The 16,701-nt window shown below is 38.9% G+C and overlaps 1 protein-coding gene across 4 annotated transcripts in view; it reads left to right on the forward strand.

Moving 5' to 3' along the window:
* LOC111246274 (cGMP-inhibited 3',5'-cyclic phosphodiesterase 3A-like) overlaps positions 1-16,487 on the forward strand; it is a 90,234-nt gene extending 73,747 nt beyond the window's left edge. For 2 of the 4 annotated variants that reach the window (XM_022795588.2, XM_022795591.2), the window contains exons 6-13: positions 1,274-1,520; positions 2,554-2,646; positions 5,826-5,988; positions 7,415-7,598; positions 9,737-9,898; positions 10,661-10,841; positions 12,882-12,973; positions 14,302-16,487. In XM_022795588.2, the coding sequence (XP_022651323.1) occupies positions 1,274-1,520; positions 2,554-2,646; positions 5,826-5,988; positions 7,415-7,598; positions 9,737-9,898; positions 10,661-10,841; positions 12,882-12,973; positions 14,302-14,379 (1,200 nt within the window). In that variant the 3' untranslated portion in view covers positions 14,380-16,487. Of the gene's footprint in view, positions 1-1,273; positions 1,521-2,553; positions 2,647-5,825; positions 5,989-7,414; positions 7,599-7,910; positions 8,175-9,736; positions 9,899-10,660; positions 10,842-12,881; positions 12,974-14,301 lie in introns of those variants that run through there. The other 2 variants (XM_022795589.2, XM_022795590.2) reach the window with 2 other exon arrangements.
* Positions 16,488-16,701: the final 214 nt, after the last annotated feature.

Genomic DNA, 16,701 nt, shown 5'->3' on the forward strand with positions numbered 1-16,701 from the left:
TTTACTTTTATATACCTCTCAAGAACGTTCTTGTTCTGCAAATCCGTTTTACGTTTATTATGCAGTAAACGAAATTTTAGGTCCAGTCGAGGTCCCAAAAATAGCCTCCAGGCGAAAAAATACATATTTGATACCTTCTACCAAAGTTAAACGGCTATCAGAGCAGCACGGGGTACATATGCCGTGTACATCAAGGACTCTATGACTATTAAGAGGATCGCCCAAAATTAGTTTGTAAAATTCGAATGAGATTGTAGAACTGGAGAATCCGCGCCATCCCGGTCAGCCGTCTCAAGTCGACGAGCTAATTCAAATGCACCTTTAAAGGAAGTCAACCGGCAGACAACTAAAAATAATAATAATAATAATAATGAACTGCAGTCATATAATTATTGACAGACATGTGAAAATCACAAAAAAACATCTCGCTGGAAGTAGCTCATCACCTCCCAGTATTTCGTCCGATATCAAACCACATTCAGCCGCGATGCCAGGTTCCTGCATAGATTTATCACTGTTTCACTGCGGCAACGCCCAAGCCGCACATAGCAAATATGATTGTGATTTTGCTGTGAGCACTTTGCTACAGTTTGAGCGGGGGGGTCCTTTTGCACCCCCATATTCTCCGGACCCTGCCCCGACAGATTATTACTATTATTTCAGATCATGAGAGAATAAAATTAGTAACTGTACACTCGGCAGTAAAGAGGGTCTCAAAAACTGATTCGAGAAATTTTGCAAGACCAGGGCTAAAAAATTCTGACGAGATGAATAAATTGGTTAACAGAAGTGAGAATGTCAAAGAGTGATGTTGAATTTATAAAAAAATTAACTTATTACTAGAATTCTAATGAAACACCTTGTTTTTCGTTTGCTGAAAAACTTTAAATTACCTATGTTTAAACCATATATATATATATATATATATATATATATATATGTATGCATTATTAAGCGCAGCTAACGTGGCTCTGTGTGGACCGCCTGCTTTGCCTTTATTAATTAATTACAAATCTGGTTTCTCTTTTTCTGATTGGTTAGTGATCCCAGTGAAACTAAAGGCAGTAACTTCAGAAGAAGTTAGTACTGACGCATCCCCAAAAGCTTGTCATTTATGTTATGTTCTTGGTCTTTGAAGCTTTACAAATGCCTTTTAATAGAGAATTTCTTATATTGACAAAAAAAAAAGAAACCAGTAAAGAGAACGCCATACACAATACGTATGAAATTATCAGACGTCCTAACTAACTGGATTGTTGGTCTGATATTACAGATGTGCTATAGAATCTTGTTCGGTACGGGTCTAGTGGAAGCGTTCCACATTCCAGAGAAAGAACTTCTTTGCTACCTACATGCGCTAGAATGTGGCTACCGTGAGGTTCCGTATCATAATAAGATGCACGCTGCCGATGTTCTACATGCTGTGTTTTATTTGACGACACAGCCTGTCGCTGGGCTTGAACAGACGCTCATTTCGGATCTGTGCATCGCTCAGGAATACCAGCGGACGCAACCCGATGGTAAGCGAAGGGCGAAATTACTATACGTGGCGTGTTTTTAAAAGGAAGTAATTTTTTAGTTTCAACAATTTATGATATTACTTCACTTTCAGTTTTCTATAAAACAAGGTTATCGAGATTTTGCAGAATTCTTTTCTAACTAAAGGGTAAGCTAAGAGATCATTAAGTGTTTTGATAACAAATTCAAACTCAGTCGTTCCGACCTCTAACTAATCTTAGTGAGATAATTCCTTTCACCCATTTAGCTCTACCTATCTGATGTCACCTAATAGACATTAATTGATCTGTAATTCATCTGAAACTATCAGCAATCCCAGTTATGTAACACCAAAAGCATAAACAAATACCATAACAGCAAAGATTTGATCTCAGATCCGCGAACGCATAACGCTATGACAAAATTATCAACTATGTCAAGCTACGCTGCTACACGGATCTTTTTATAGCCGAGCAGCAATAAAGTAAGCCTTTGAAGATTATATAAATGGGCAAACATAAATGAAGAACTTTCATATCATTGACACATAGTAAAGACATCATCTCTGCCACTATATGTCTAGTCCTGTAGCTAATGCAGCATACGTTGACGTCCTAAAGCGAAAGCTTTTTTAGCTGGATACCACCTATCAGTTACAATGAAGATGCTTGGTTTGACCTGTACAATTCAAATGTAATTTGTTTCTACTCCGCCAACGGAAAACAGCCAGTGAACCCACACAGAGACGCATTTGTTCCTATCGTACATTTCATTTATGGTATTTTCTGTAACTACGGCTAAAACTCGCAATTTAGTTAGGTAGTAGACCGTTTTTTGTTACAAGATGTATGAATGTAACATACGAAGAGGCTTTCAGAACCCCATTACATCCCAAGAAAAACATTATCCTAGTATGAAGGCATTGTCTCTAGTCAGGCTAATAAAAAACTAAAACAACATGTTTCGATTCGGTCAGCCCGCAAGCTTTTACCAAATAATGATGAATTAATCATCAGCGGAAGGCCGTAGTCGACAAAATAGGGTCTCTACTTGCAGGAAGTCTTCATACGTGCTTCTACATTGACTCCAGGACCATGTTCACTTGCTACGATAAAAATTCGGGCCTGGGCAGTTCCCGCAACAGAATCGGTAAAATTTAAATATGCTATTTGAACGACCCGGCGTTAACGGCGATTGTCGTACTGTGACAGTTCAATAGATTTTTATTCAAACTCTATTGATACTCGTGTTGGAAAGTCGATGACGTTGTTTTGACTTTGTTACCGCTATTTTATTGAGAATTAACACAGATTTCGTTAACGACGGAGGAAGACTGTAATCTTTTCGACTACCAGGGACCGGCAAGAACATAGCGCTTGCTCCCGCAGTAGGTCCGTGCAGTTGAAGATGTTCGCTATTCGAAAGCCTATTCGTTCGTTACGTGCACAGTATTGTCTAGACGCTTAGCTTCTTAAACAATACAAGACTCGCTTTCTGGGTACAATTACCGCCTCAGAGTACCCAATAAATCGTATGACGATGGATTCTATACGGTTATCGCCTGCAGCGTATAATCTGTCACGTAATGAAAGAGTAAGTCGTATATCATTTTTGTTAACTGTGTCACAGTTGAGTGAATTAATTATTCACTAGAATCATTCTGTAAAAATGGGCTCATCATTCTAACGTTCAATACCTAGCAGATTTCTCATTGTGACGATGATTCAATTAGTTTTCGCAATTGAGAAGGTGACCACCTGTGGCGAGCTGAGTACTTAGCGCTTTGACCGAGCGTGCTATGTATATACAATATTCTTAAGAAACTTGAGGTTGCTACTCTATTCAGTTGGTCGTGGGTTGTGGGGTCTGTTTTTTTCGAACCTGTTACAGCCTTCGAATTCACTCGATAGTAATTAAATATTGAAAAAAATTTCAATATACGAGAATAAATTGAATTAAGGCATGGCGCTTACCGATGTCAATACTCAAGTCAGATTACGTTTTTGCTAAATACGTACTTATTGTATCTATTGCATAAATTTGCTTGAACTACCGTTCGCGGCTTATACTAAGCGATGTGGCGTCTTGATATGCAGCATAAATCAACTCGGTAATTTGTTAAACCCTATAATTCAATCGGATCGATCAGGCAAAATTAAGTTTAACATTTCCCTGGCTGGCAATGTCAACCCTCGTGCTAATCAGGAAAAAACTGGCTTGAGCAGGACATACCAACTATCATACTCATTTGAAATATATTGAGGAGGTCCTTCTTGCTTCTTTTCTTTACATCTTCTTATGTGTAACACTAACGATCCTTGTAGTTCTTGGAAAAAAATTATATACTCATGTTTCTGCTGAAGAATACTCATTGTAGCTTTTTTAGGGCAGCCCGAGGCCATCGGCGTGTTTTTTCTGCTACTGCAGTGTCAGGTACAAGTCAACTTTACGTACGCAAGTTCCCGTTGTATTTTGCGGGAGTCCACGAATGGAGCGATTAATGATGCCCCAGTCGGCTCAAGGTCCAATGTATTTTCTACAAGTAGTTTGTAGGGCACGTTGCAGGTGCAGGCAGGATCATTAGCGTCCGAGCGTTGCTTGGAGCTTAGTTGAACCAGTTGAATTTTCCGCAAGCAGGTGCCATAATGTTCGGGACAGTCTCGTTTCTTTTCAATAGCAGATCTTTCATATCTTGTCAAAGGGAAGCAATGAGAAACTTGGAAAACTGAAAGTAGGGCTTTAAGGTCGAATGTGCTGGTGACCGTACACGCGCTTTCCCAGTGAGTGACACCAAACAGTATTGTCCACCGACATTGCCCATTTAAGTTCGAGTTTACTCGAATTTCTGATATAATGAAGATACCTCAGCGTTGGAAAACTTTCCGTCACGCGCTAGAGAAGCTGATATTATACGCCCAATTGAGGTGCGAAAATAACTAATCGAATTTACGTCACTGTGCATTTGGCGTCCGTTTAGGTGTCGACAGTACGTGATCATAAAAGAAAACACGATGAAAAATCCGTTTTTAGCGATTTACGGCATTTAGATTGTCTAGAAGGGAAATGTGTTAAGTGAGTGTATACGATATAGAAAATATAAGACGAGCTGAAGTGGCTTGATGGTAATACGCCGGGCTTTCGTTCTGTCTTTGCTTTGTTTTATGGGTGTTGTACTGGTCAAAACAATGAAAGTATATATATACTTCATCACGCCTCCAGCGAGATTTGGTAATATGGTGAGGATGGGTAAAACACTCACTGATACCTAGTTTAGATATGCAGCTAGACAAAAGACTGGATTGAAAAATATCCACAGGTGCGGATAAAAAGGTGACTTTTCAATTAAGCGCGTTGATATCTTTTCAGCGACCTTTACGAAATCGTTCATCTGTTGGATTATACATCTCCTACGTCATTGTGTAATCAGACTATATCTTTGAATAGACCGCACCTATTCCATTTGTTCTAAATTGTAAATGTTTCTCCCGTTCTCCTATTTTATAATGGTATTCCCTGGGGGCCACTAGAGACGTGCATGGGTTTATTTTGCAAGCAACGATACTGTGCCTTCTTGGAGCAATGATTGGTCATTGCGATCACAGCTGTTGAGACGCGTTTAGCTAGTTCAGCATGATCAACAAATTGATCTAAATATATTAGTCAGTGATAGTTAAACAATACATTAGTGTTTACTCCTATCGACACGAAGGGATGAAGGTTATTCAACATCATCTCGAAAGCTCTATAGACGTCGTGCTTTCCTGCGAACATCAAGCAAGATTTACCTAACGAGCGGTCAAAAGGCAGACTCGTAGAAAGGTATACATCGGTATGTATGGGCAGAGTACGTTTTCACAACAAAAAATTTACTGCCTCCCAAACCGAGATAATTTACTGGCCATCGTATATAACTATAATAATATAGAATAATAATATAGAATAAATATTTCCATGTCAGAAATTACGGTCTATTTACTAAAATCGCCAATAAATTGCGGCCATGTGACTTCCTGTAATGAAACAAAGCGAAACCTTAATTCAAAGCATGGCTTGTTTCATTGGAAAATTACTTCCGACTCGCTCTACGAAAGCGCCAAGAAACACAAACGCAAAAAAAAAATGCAATCAATCTGTAATATATTTATTACCTACAAATCCAATAAGAAGGGCACACAGTGAATTACATCATGAAAATTTCATTAGTAAACAAAAACAACAATTACAAGCTCACATTAATTGCTAGACGGCAAACATGTATCTGTAAAATAACACTATGTAACATAACTATACATATATGCACGCTATGCTTACATTGGGTTTGTATTTAGACGAAAACGCATTGACGTACGGCATCATCGCTTCGAATCTACCACCGCTCGAGCTATTGGCTTTATACATAGCGGCCGCAATGCACGATTTCGAACATCCTGGACGAACCAATGCCTTTATTGTTGCGACCCACGCACCTTTGGCAATTCTCTATAATGACAGGTAAGTGAAGTATTCTGTGTATCTTCAGTATTTTCAAATAGTATATCTCGATAGCTAAATTTGCTATTTCATACTTGATGCTTAGTACTTATAGTTGCACGTAATCTCTATGAAGCTTATAAATGAGCCCAATTTTTAGCACAGTATATGACCCTTGCATAACTGGCGCAAATATCTGGGTAAAATAAAAGCTAACTGGTGATCGTATCTTTTGATATCTCGTTTGTACCTGGTACGTTCCTGCTGAACGAGACAGGGATTTTTGAATGGGCGTGCAAGAGGTATTGTGAATTTAATAAGTAGCCCGTATACACAAAATATTGTACCTATGCTGTTCAATTAACAATAAAGTGTATGAAAATTTAATACAGACTAGATGTATGTGCAGGTGGTGCTAGATGTCTAATAAATGGGGCTAAACATTCAACATCTATTAGGTGTAAGCGATCCTTGTTCCGCAAAATGGTTGATCTACATATCCGACTAGATGGTAAGCGAATCCTTCGCGGACAAGTGCTATTGCCTTTTGATTACCTGCATCTTTTTGAAGACGGACTCAGAATACTTTTCGTGTTCCAAGTAGGACAATAGGTTTATATATCTAGGCCAAAATGCACTGTGGGCTTCAGCCTTAAACGACATCATTAGGTATAATAATAGTCCAGGCACACGATTCTCCTATTGAACGCAGAATATTGTTAATATTGCATCGTTTAGCTCTATCCCCTCTAGTAATGCTCGAAAAAGTTCTGTCAATAACTAACGCTGAAGGCGCGCAAGAGTAAATGACAACTATTTTCGGAAGTTGTCCTTCTGTATCTATCTCTCCTATAGTTTGATTTTGGGGGAATCTTTGGTCAGAGCTTTGGTCTATTCTGGGGATTTAATTTCAGTGTTATTAGACATTGGGAAAATGAACACTTTGTTCTATTTGTACAGTAATGTTTTGATCTGAGAGCGCTGTAATAGCCAACCACAAGTTCTCTGTTTCAAGTAGATAAAGCAGTTCCTAAGTAACACACCCACATGTTATTCGTTTATGAGCATTCGCCTAATGATAGTTTCGTTATGTTAAAGTTGAAAGGGTTTACATACCGTTCACGCTTTAGATTACAATTTCTGAAGAAAAAGAAACTAAGAAAGACTCTATAATATTGTTGTAAGTACAGTGGCTGATACGGTGTTTTTTTCGTCTCATTTGAGTAACTTTTGTACGTTTTAAATAAGTTATGAATATATAAAATTAGCCGGGTCAAAAATGCTTTTTTATCCATGCACCTTTTTTTTTTTTTATTGAAGGCATTTGAATAATACGTACGCGCCATATGCGTACGTATTAGCATCAGTACACGTGATGAAAGCGCAATAATATCGGTAAACAATGAATGTTTTCCTGCTTCATCCTCGTCTTGGACTTATCTATTAGGTCTGTGCTGGAGAATCATCATGCTGCCGCCGCATGGAACCTGCTGCTTTCGAAGGCAGACTTCAATTTCCTGAAGAACCTTGAAACGGCAGAATTTAAAAAGCTTCGTTATGTGGTCATTGAATGTATCCTAGCCACCGACCTCAAAAGGCACTTCGAAGTTCTGGCCGAATTCACGGCTAAGGTAATAAAGAGTGCTAGCTTATAGATGTTTCTTTTATATATATATATATGTATATAGTCTCTATTAACCTAGGTATGCTCTATTTAAAACAGTTATTATTATTATCATTAGATCACTGTGGTAATTTTGTAGTTAGTGTTTGTCATTAGTGTAACTGGCTTTGTATTGAAATTATGTTTATCTACGATGCTTGTTTAAGAAAAGCGGCTGTAATTCAGAGAGTCGATGGCAATGAGGTACTATATGAGGCCAAACTTGATACAACAGACGTAGGCTTTTGCCGGTTTGATAACAACGAGTAATTATTTACAGGCCAAATGAATTCGTTTCTCTGAAAAATTCCGGAGAATGAAGGCAGCAATAGATAATACCTCGTGTGGATTCCAGCGATTATTTCAGAGCCAAATACGCGTCCCTTGAACCTTACAAGTTACTCTAAGCGCATGTGCTACGTTGCCATTTCAGCAAAGACAAATACAGTTTTGTCAGGGGATAACTTACATTATTATATCGACCAATAAGCTCACTAATTATAACTTCATTTGTAAAAATAAAGCCAATCAGTTGTTTAATTGAGTCACGCTTCTTCCTCTATAATAAGCAATAGTGAAAATATATTTCTCATGAAAGACTCAGGAGCACCTGCGAAGTACTCGATTAGGCCTAGTTTACCCTATTGAGACACCTAAAGATATCTAAAGATGCAAAAGCAGCCGATTTTCCAAGAAGAATTGTGGAGTACAACGGGAAGCTCACTGCACAAAGTTGACAGATTCATTTAGCAGCTTCGCGGCTCCATCGCCGATCACAAATAGCGAAGCATCTAAGAGTCGCCTCCTGAAGCCCTTATTGTAGCCAAAACAACTTCAAATTTGTCTCAAATAAACCTTGCGGAACGCAGGGACGGACCAAAGATGGGGACAAATACAGCTCGATTTTATTTGTTACAGGTCCGAAACTCATTTTTCTTCGGTGTTGCCACGTTGAAGTATGGCTGCTAGCGGTTCATCTGTTGGGAATATTGCATGTGTAGTGCATAACTGAAGGTAGAACAACGAATGGATCCGAAATACTCAGCCATAATTGCTCATTCTGCCGACGTAGTACGCTAACAGGATGTGTGACCCCTTTGACCGTCCTGGTGCGAATGTAACTAAAAGCTCGTCAGACAACCATAGAACAAAAACTTTTTTTTTTTTTTTATGTTTGACTCTACTTTGGAAAGCTAGGTTATATTTCGGACGGTGTTTATGCTCATATAAAGGCCCAGACTAGAAAAGTCAAAGAAGACACAGTACGTGTGTGTCAAGGAAGATAGTTCAGGCACCGCCGTCATGAATAAAAAGGCTAAGATTTGTGCTTTATAAATAAAATAATAGCGCGATTTCTTCCGCCATGTGCAGAACTATATAGAAATGCCATTTCTCAGATAATCTCTGAGTGTACATAATCGTCAATTATACAGCTTAAAAACTAAAAAAGAAAACAGCTATTCGTCTCATTCTTTTCTACATCGTGTCTACCTTCCGACTCTCGAAGACTGTTGTATTACTTACTAAATTCTACTAAAACTATTGAGACACCTATCTGCCTTTTGATGAAGCGCAAGCATGAACGCAGAGATGTCTGTTAATGAGGATAATTAATAATAATATATCATATTATATTAAGAAAAATCGAATCCCATGTGTAATTTATGTTTACAATAGATCATTAAGAGTCTGAACTAACGTTGATTGTTATCAAGCCGACATCCAATAGGTCAGTACTTTCCTTAGGGAATTTGCTACAAATTCCTGCAGATAACTAATTTAAAACGTTTGCTTAATAACATCCTGTTTTTTTTATGAACAGCTTTGCAGAGTTAGCAGTAATTACATGAGTCACTTAGAATGTTTTGATACAATGGAAAGTTCAGCTGCAAAATCGATAATGAATGATATTTTCGTACAAATCACGATTAAGAACGTAATTAAAATATATTAAATAAAAACACATATTTTATTGACCTCAGGTGAATACACGAATTGAAATCGATCATTGATTTTGAATTAAGCTAGTCTTATTTATATATAAGGAAGCTAAATCAGTTCATAGCAAAAATTCTACCAGCGCCATTTTTTACTTTGCGTTTTTAGACAAATCTTGAGGAGAGCGCCGGCATCAACTGGAATGATGAAGCAGATCGATTACTCGTTTTGGAAATGGCTATCAAGCTTTCGGATATCAATGGACCTTGCAAAAAAAGAGATCTCTACATGCGGTGGATGGAGCGCATCTGCGAAGAGTTCTATGAACAGGTACAGAATAGGACTTATTTAAGTAGATCCTTATCACGACGTTGAATTTACTTAGACGGTGACTACAACAATGGTACAGAGACTTCACTTGTACAGAAACAAGCTATTGTTAATATGGTCAACTATGTTTTAATCCTTCAAGTGGCTTTTTAAATCTCCCATATAGCTCTCAGGCTTTTTGTTATTCCTTCCTTATTATTATAGCCTATGAATTATCATGGTTCACACACGTGGTGCATATAACCTCCGGCCATTCGGCCTCTATCTCGATGACCTAAAATGGCCTAGAAAAATAGCATTAGAGATAATCAAGACAAGAACATAAATATGTGTTTAAGACATAATAATAAAAATAATTAGGGTAGACATGAACTTGTGTTAAGTTAAATGCGCTTCCAAATTTAAACAGCGACGTTTAAGCCGGTTAGTATCTTTGATCTAAGGTATAGAACTTAAAAAAGATTTGCGAGGCCTTCGAAAGTTTGCTGCAGACTTTTATTTACTCAGGTACCTGGATGTAAACGTAGAAATTAGCCAGGCGTAGTTCTACTACGATGCCAATGGTGCATAACGAAACCGCTAACTGAGAAAACCAGGGGTCGTTGGTTGAATAACATAGTACACGGCAGGCATGGTCGAATTGAGAGACAAACGTAAACACGTTTTTCTCTCTAGAATTGGCTAACGTTTTCTAGATGCCATCTACGCGCTGCTAACTATCGAACCTGCAATACTGTATTATACCTCATGTGTTTTCGTTAGGGTGATGAAGAAGCAAGTCTAGGTCTGCCGATCTCACCGTTCATGGACCGTGCTAAACCTCAAATGCCAAAACTGCAAGAGTCTTTCATCAATCACCTAGTGGCTCCACTATGTAATGCGTACGCTGTCGCCGGCCTCTTGCCGGGAAAATGGGTTGTCTCCGCTCAAGAAGCAACTAACGGTAATTATAACTGTATCAGCACTAAACTTCTAACAGCTGGCACTTGTGGATGGCATAAATACTAATCAGTCAGAATCTGTTGTTTTTAGTAATTAGCATAATAAAAGTATAGTAAGAGAAATTTTGTCAAATGAATAGAGTATGCCCCTTGTAGCCCACCTAATTGAAAAGGTTGAACATGGGCCGAGGTAACTGCCAAAAGAAAATCCCTCTTCTGCGTAGCTACGATACAATAAATGAAGGATTAAAGTATACCAATCAGTTTAGTAGAGTTCAACCCAGCTCAGTTCAGCTTCACGTTTATTTACCGTTCAAATTACACGCATTGTAGCATTGCAAGGTATTACTTGTACTAGGTAGGTAGTATTGTTTACGGATAGTTCTTGACACCTTACCGTGCTGGACATACAACTTGAAACCTATTAGAGAATCTTTATTCTGATGGACGTCAAAGTACGTATGTTTATATTATACAGTTATGGACCAATCACATAGCGAGCTTTCAAATACTGCCTCCCTCTACTCGAGAAGACTATGTTTCTGGCAAGCCTGCGTTTGTAAGCAGCAAAAGAAACCTGTAGACGTAGCTTGCTTCTTCTGATATTATTCTAAATTTTTATAGCCTCAACAAACTGTACCACTCGTAGTACCAGCTGCCTAATGTATTTGCTGGTTTGCTATGAGGATCGCGGCAGCGGAGGCAGACGACGATTTTACGACGAGTTGTCGCGAATGCGATGACTGTTGACGTTGTCGCTGTTATTCGTTTTGCCCTCATTTTTCACGAAATCTACATCAATGCGCTGACCGTTATACAATTATATGTAATTCTCCGTTCATCCCGAAGAAATGCGATACCACTCGCTTTCGTGTTATCGTCATCGCTCATCCTGGTAGCGTCGTCGTTGTTCCTGACAATGGCAAAGGAGCATAGGGAAAAACCAAGATCGATCTACAGTAAAAGCAGTTAAAAAAGTTACGCAAAGAGAAAAGGTCACGTAAAGAGCAATGGTTGTCAAATACGTCCGCTCATATTTTAAGCAGCGTCGTCAAGTAAGATCCAAATCGAGGTATGAATCAGCTTTCTTCTCCTCAACGGACGCGCAAGCATGTGCTTGACAAAACTGCAAGCATGCCGTAAGGCAAGTTGGGGGCGCTTTCGTCGGAAGTTCGTGGCATCGTTCATGAAAACAAAAAAAAAGAGGAGTCTGTGAGAGGAAGAGAGAGATAAAAATATTCAGTGCCACAGAGTAGATGGTATAATACGGCTTATGTATATATGTTCATATGATATGGGTGAGGGGGCAATGAGCATGGACGCATTTGACATAGAAGGAAGGTTCTAACTGTTTGACAAGGGTCCACTAGACAGCGGAATGTAAACAGATTATAATCGCACTCGTGTAAATAACAGTAGGCGTAGGCTAAACGGATGATATCGGAGGAAAGTGCATTGACGAGTATATGACCGCTTTATCACCATTGCCATTAATTATTATGACAATAGAGCAACAGTTAACAGCAAAGAACTCGGACAATTTAACTTGGGGGCGTATTGATAGATTATACTACCACAATTTCAAAAACATTATATCTATCTATAGGTAGCGAACAAGGAGTTACCATTAGGAAGAGAAAACATTGTTTGCTTTGATTAACAAATATGCTATTAAGCAACTATGTTACGTTTTTAAAAATTCAGTGCGGCTTCTTCCTACATTTAACTATGGCAGGATACATAGTCGACCAACAAACAATGCTTGATAAAAACTCCTGCGAGCATACATCATATGGCTCTGAATAACTGAAAACTGGTCGAAAATTGAACTTAGGCAAAATAATTTCCTTTAGACAATTGCATTGCTGCACAGTGACGGCTCTTATCCGTGAAAAAAGTAAGGAAATCTTCGAAAAATAGGAAAAGCCTGCCAAGGCCATGATCTTATCAGAATCAATAATCTAGGTTTGATAATACAAGAACCAGAAAACTCAAGCTAAATTTAGTTTTTCACTGGTCTTTTCTCGCAATTCCTTTTGCAGGAAATCATCCAAACGCATCGATGGACCTCAAAGACGGTGTGAAAGCTAGTGCTAACAATCGCGTAGAATGTATACAGATCAAGCATTTACAGGTTCGTTTATGTCTTAAATAGGCAGGTATTTGAATCATTCATATATCCTCAGGGGTATTATCGATTAGTTTTAGTTTATTGAGACAAAATTTATTATGCCTTGGTATGCGCTACGTAGAGCATGGGCTGTTCCTGTTGCCCTTTCCATAGATATCTGCTGTGCGCTTAAATGCCAACCAAGCTGCATCTCATCAAGTTTGCACGTAGGTCTCCCAGGCAATGTGCGCGAAGAAGGGCGCTGGGGACATAGGAGGCCCTGGTCATTTCGTGTATAAGAAATATACAAGCTATTTTTAATACTGACGGCCGCCTTTTACTGTTCGCATATACTGGCTATTCTGTCCGACACTGCCTGTATGTTTCTCTTCCTTACTCCTGAGTCCTGCCCAGTCCAGTTTAACTCCAACGACTTGACCCGACTTTTGCCCCTCCTGATAACGGAAATAGCCAGTACGCGTTGCTCTCCAGTTACAGAGTAACAAGGTGATCAGGCAAAGCAAAATCATCTATCATTGCCAGTAATGATCCACAGTTAGTCACTGTTTTGGTATAACGTATAGACGTTTCGACAGTAAATATAAAGCTTTTACGTATTAGGCCTCCAATCTTAACTTTTTCGCTCTTCTTTATTGCATCATTGCTTTTTTTTACCTTTAAACATTGCTCTCCATTTGCTACATACATAGATAGCCCGTCAAAAAACGTCTCCTGCGGTCAAAATCGAGAAACAAGTTCTTTGTCATTGCGATCGCTAGTTGACAAACCTTTGCCGGTGAGAGCCCTTGTCATTCTCGATGCCCTGCGCAGTGTCCAGGTCTATTCTTCTTATATTGTTGTTTAGAATGTAACGTCTTAGAAGGACTCGGAGCGATAGGTTCGAAAAGTGGAAAAATACGGACAGGCTGCAGCGGTGACAAAAAAAGTTCGCTTACCTCCTAGCTTTCGTGCTGCCTTTAATGCCGCCGTTGCTTGTCCTACAGCTCTTCCTCAATGTTTCAAAAAGTAGCACTAACCTATTAAAGAGCTTAAAAGAAAATACATTTGACTCATCAATGACTGTTATTACATAGATTTGATCAAACCAACCATTCCGTTCCGTTTTTCCACTGACGATGTAACCGAAAAGGCTACGCAATGAAGAGGACCAGGTGAAATGTTCAAATCCGCTTGGCATCACATATTTAACAAATCAAGTATCCTTCTCATTGTCTTCTCGTTGTTCATTACAGACGTTAATTTTTATGGCATTATACGCGTACCGCCATGCCCTTTTTATAATCCCATCTCTGTCATTTCATTGTCTTCCATTGCGGCTGGTGTCATTGCAGGACAACTACGCGTACTGGATCAAGGTAATCCAGGAAGAAAAGACCAAAGAAACCAAAGAGGCAATAGAAACCTCGTGAATCTAGTGATGGTTTGATACCTCACCCAATCAACTGGCCGTCAAACGGTGACGGTTACAACGACGTCATGTGAACTATTGTGGATATCAACTGGTGCCGAAAAAAATGGAGACGACGCTACTGATAGCGTCGGCAGGCCAGCGTAAGACGGAGAATATTTGGCCACCGTCATGCTGGCGGCGTGCATGCGTCGCTCGAAACAACGGACTTCTCATCAAAGTCCTCCAACTATCACTTCGTTTAGAGGGATAAAGAGAACCGCATAGGCCAAAGTGAGCTCCTTATTGCGGACTTCTGGAGCTGTACAAAAAGAAAAGAACAAGTTATCTCATTAGCTGTTAACTCAGGGGATGTGAAAAGGTGATTGATGAAAAGTATTGAATATGCTCTATGTTGGAAGGCTCTTTCCCGCCTGTTTCCTTCACCAAAATTAACGAAGGTCTAAACACGATTTCGGCGTCACGCGTCATTCTACGACGTCCCGGAACTGAAAATTCTGTAGGACCCAACCTAGAAACAACAGAAATAAATACAATGAAGCGCGAAGCGGCGCTTCTATATAAGCAACAAAGACAACACGTGTGATCGTACATAACATTGAAATCAGCAGCGTATGTGATTGATATAATAAAAGACGGAAAATAGTAGGGTGAAATTACCAAGTAAACGCACATTCACCATTTACAGGATAAACGGATGATGAACTGACAATGCACCATCACTATTGTCCGTATGCATGCGAGACTATACGAACACATATAAATATTTAAGTATCCACAAACTAATACTCCTTGGCACCACGAAGAGAAATACGTGAGGCGCGAAAGCGCCAAAAAGAACATTCAGGAAACGAAAAGCAGCAGCACAATGATATAAACAAACGACTAAAATACTGCAAAACAAACAACAGATCAATGTACTGCAACAAGTACATTATAAAATTATAGCGGTACGTATGATACGGCAACATCGAACGGAGTGCGGTCTTCATACGTTAAACGCGTTGCCGTCAACCCGCAAATAAAGACGAAAAACTTACCATGTGCTTTGGAAAAGACATCTCCTAATCGAGTTCGTAAATCAGTTGAGTAAATTAGTAATGTGTATACTGCGAGTGACGCTCTTCGCAAGGAGCTGGCAGTCGGTGATGGAGAATCATTTCGCCCCCTAGTAATATATCAGTGTTTGACGGAAAACTTTGATAATTTATTTCGCCCCTTTTCCATTTATATACCTAATATAATTCCTGTTCTTCGCTGATGTTCTGTTTGGCCTTTGTGTCTACCTGCGCCGTTAAGCGTCAATCCACAATCCATGCTGCTTCGCAGCATCTACTTGTAGGTTCGTGTATAGAGCTAATAATGATATTCATGATTATTGTTTATTTTATCATGCCACTAACTACAGGTAACGGCTGTAGTATATATATATATATAATTTATAGATAGATATTGTACACGCTAAAGTAGGCTAGATCTAACCTAACATATAAAAATGTCTAGTGTCCTTTTTTTGTGAGTAGGATGTAGGGACCGGCGAGTCTGTGTGTTTTCTTTCTCTCTCTATCTTCATATATATAGCTAAACGTTCTAACCGTTTCAAATCGTTTGTCTTCTTCCCACTGTTACTATTTCTGATCGGTACGCGATTTATTGTTATCGTTAAATGCAACGGGGAAACGATATCAACAACAACAACAACAACAACAACAACAAGCTCAATTGAAAACCTCTCAAAGCATAATACTAACCTAAATAGAGTCGACGTTACTATTGATGATAACACAAAACCTAGGCGACACATGAGTAGTATATATATATATATAACGTTCATGTAGATGGTAGCAAGAACAGGCTGTCTAGCTAACGAAATTTATAGAAGTTGTGAAACATTTGTGGCCCAAATGCATTATTACAGTATAATAATACAAAGTCAAGGCTAATATTAACCGGTAGATCGCTGTTTTCGTGTCAAATTTTCAACTTAAGATTACTTGGGCGTTGATTAAACATCGAGAAAAATTACGATATGGAAGATACGACAGACCATTACCAGAACTTTTATATGCATGGAGTTATACGAAGCGTCAATAAACTTGATTACTAAAATGTTTTGTCATTCTTACTATAAAATGTGTCATCGCTCCCCGTTGCGTTGTCTATTGAGGTTCCATATTAAACTGTATCACACAAACATGCAAAAAAGCAAAAAAATCTAACAGATACGGGCCAAATGATCTTGCGACCGGTTTAATTCATTGTTATCAGCAAAAATATAGACATCAACGTGCATAAATCAGTGAAAGATGAACGCGTTCGTTGG

This window comes from Varroa destructor, unplaced genomic scaffold (genome assembly GCF_002443255.2).
Source record: "Varroa destructor unplaced genomic scaffold, Vdes_3.0 BEIS01000003.1, whole genome shotgun sequence".
Lineage (NCBI taxonomy): Eukaryota > Metazoa > Arthropoda > Arachnida > Mesostigmata > Varroidae > Varroa > Varroa destructor.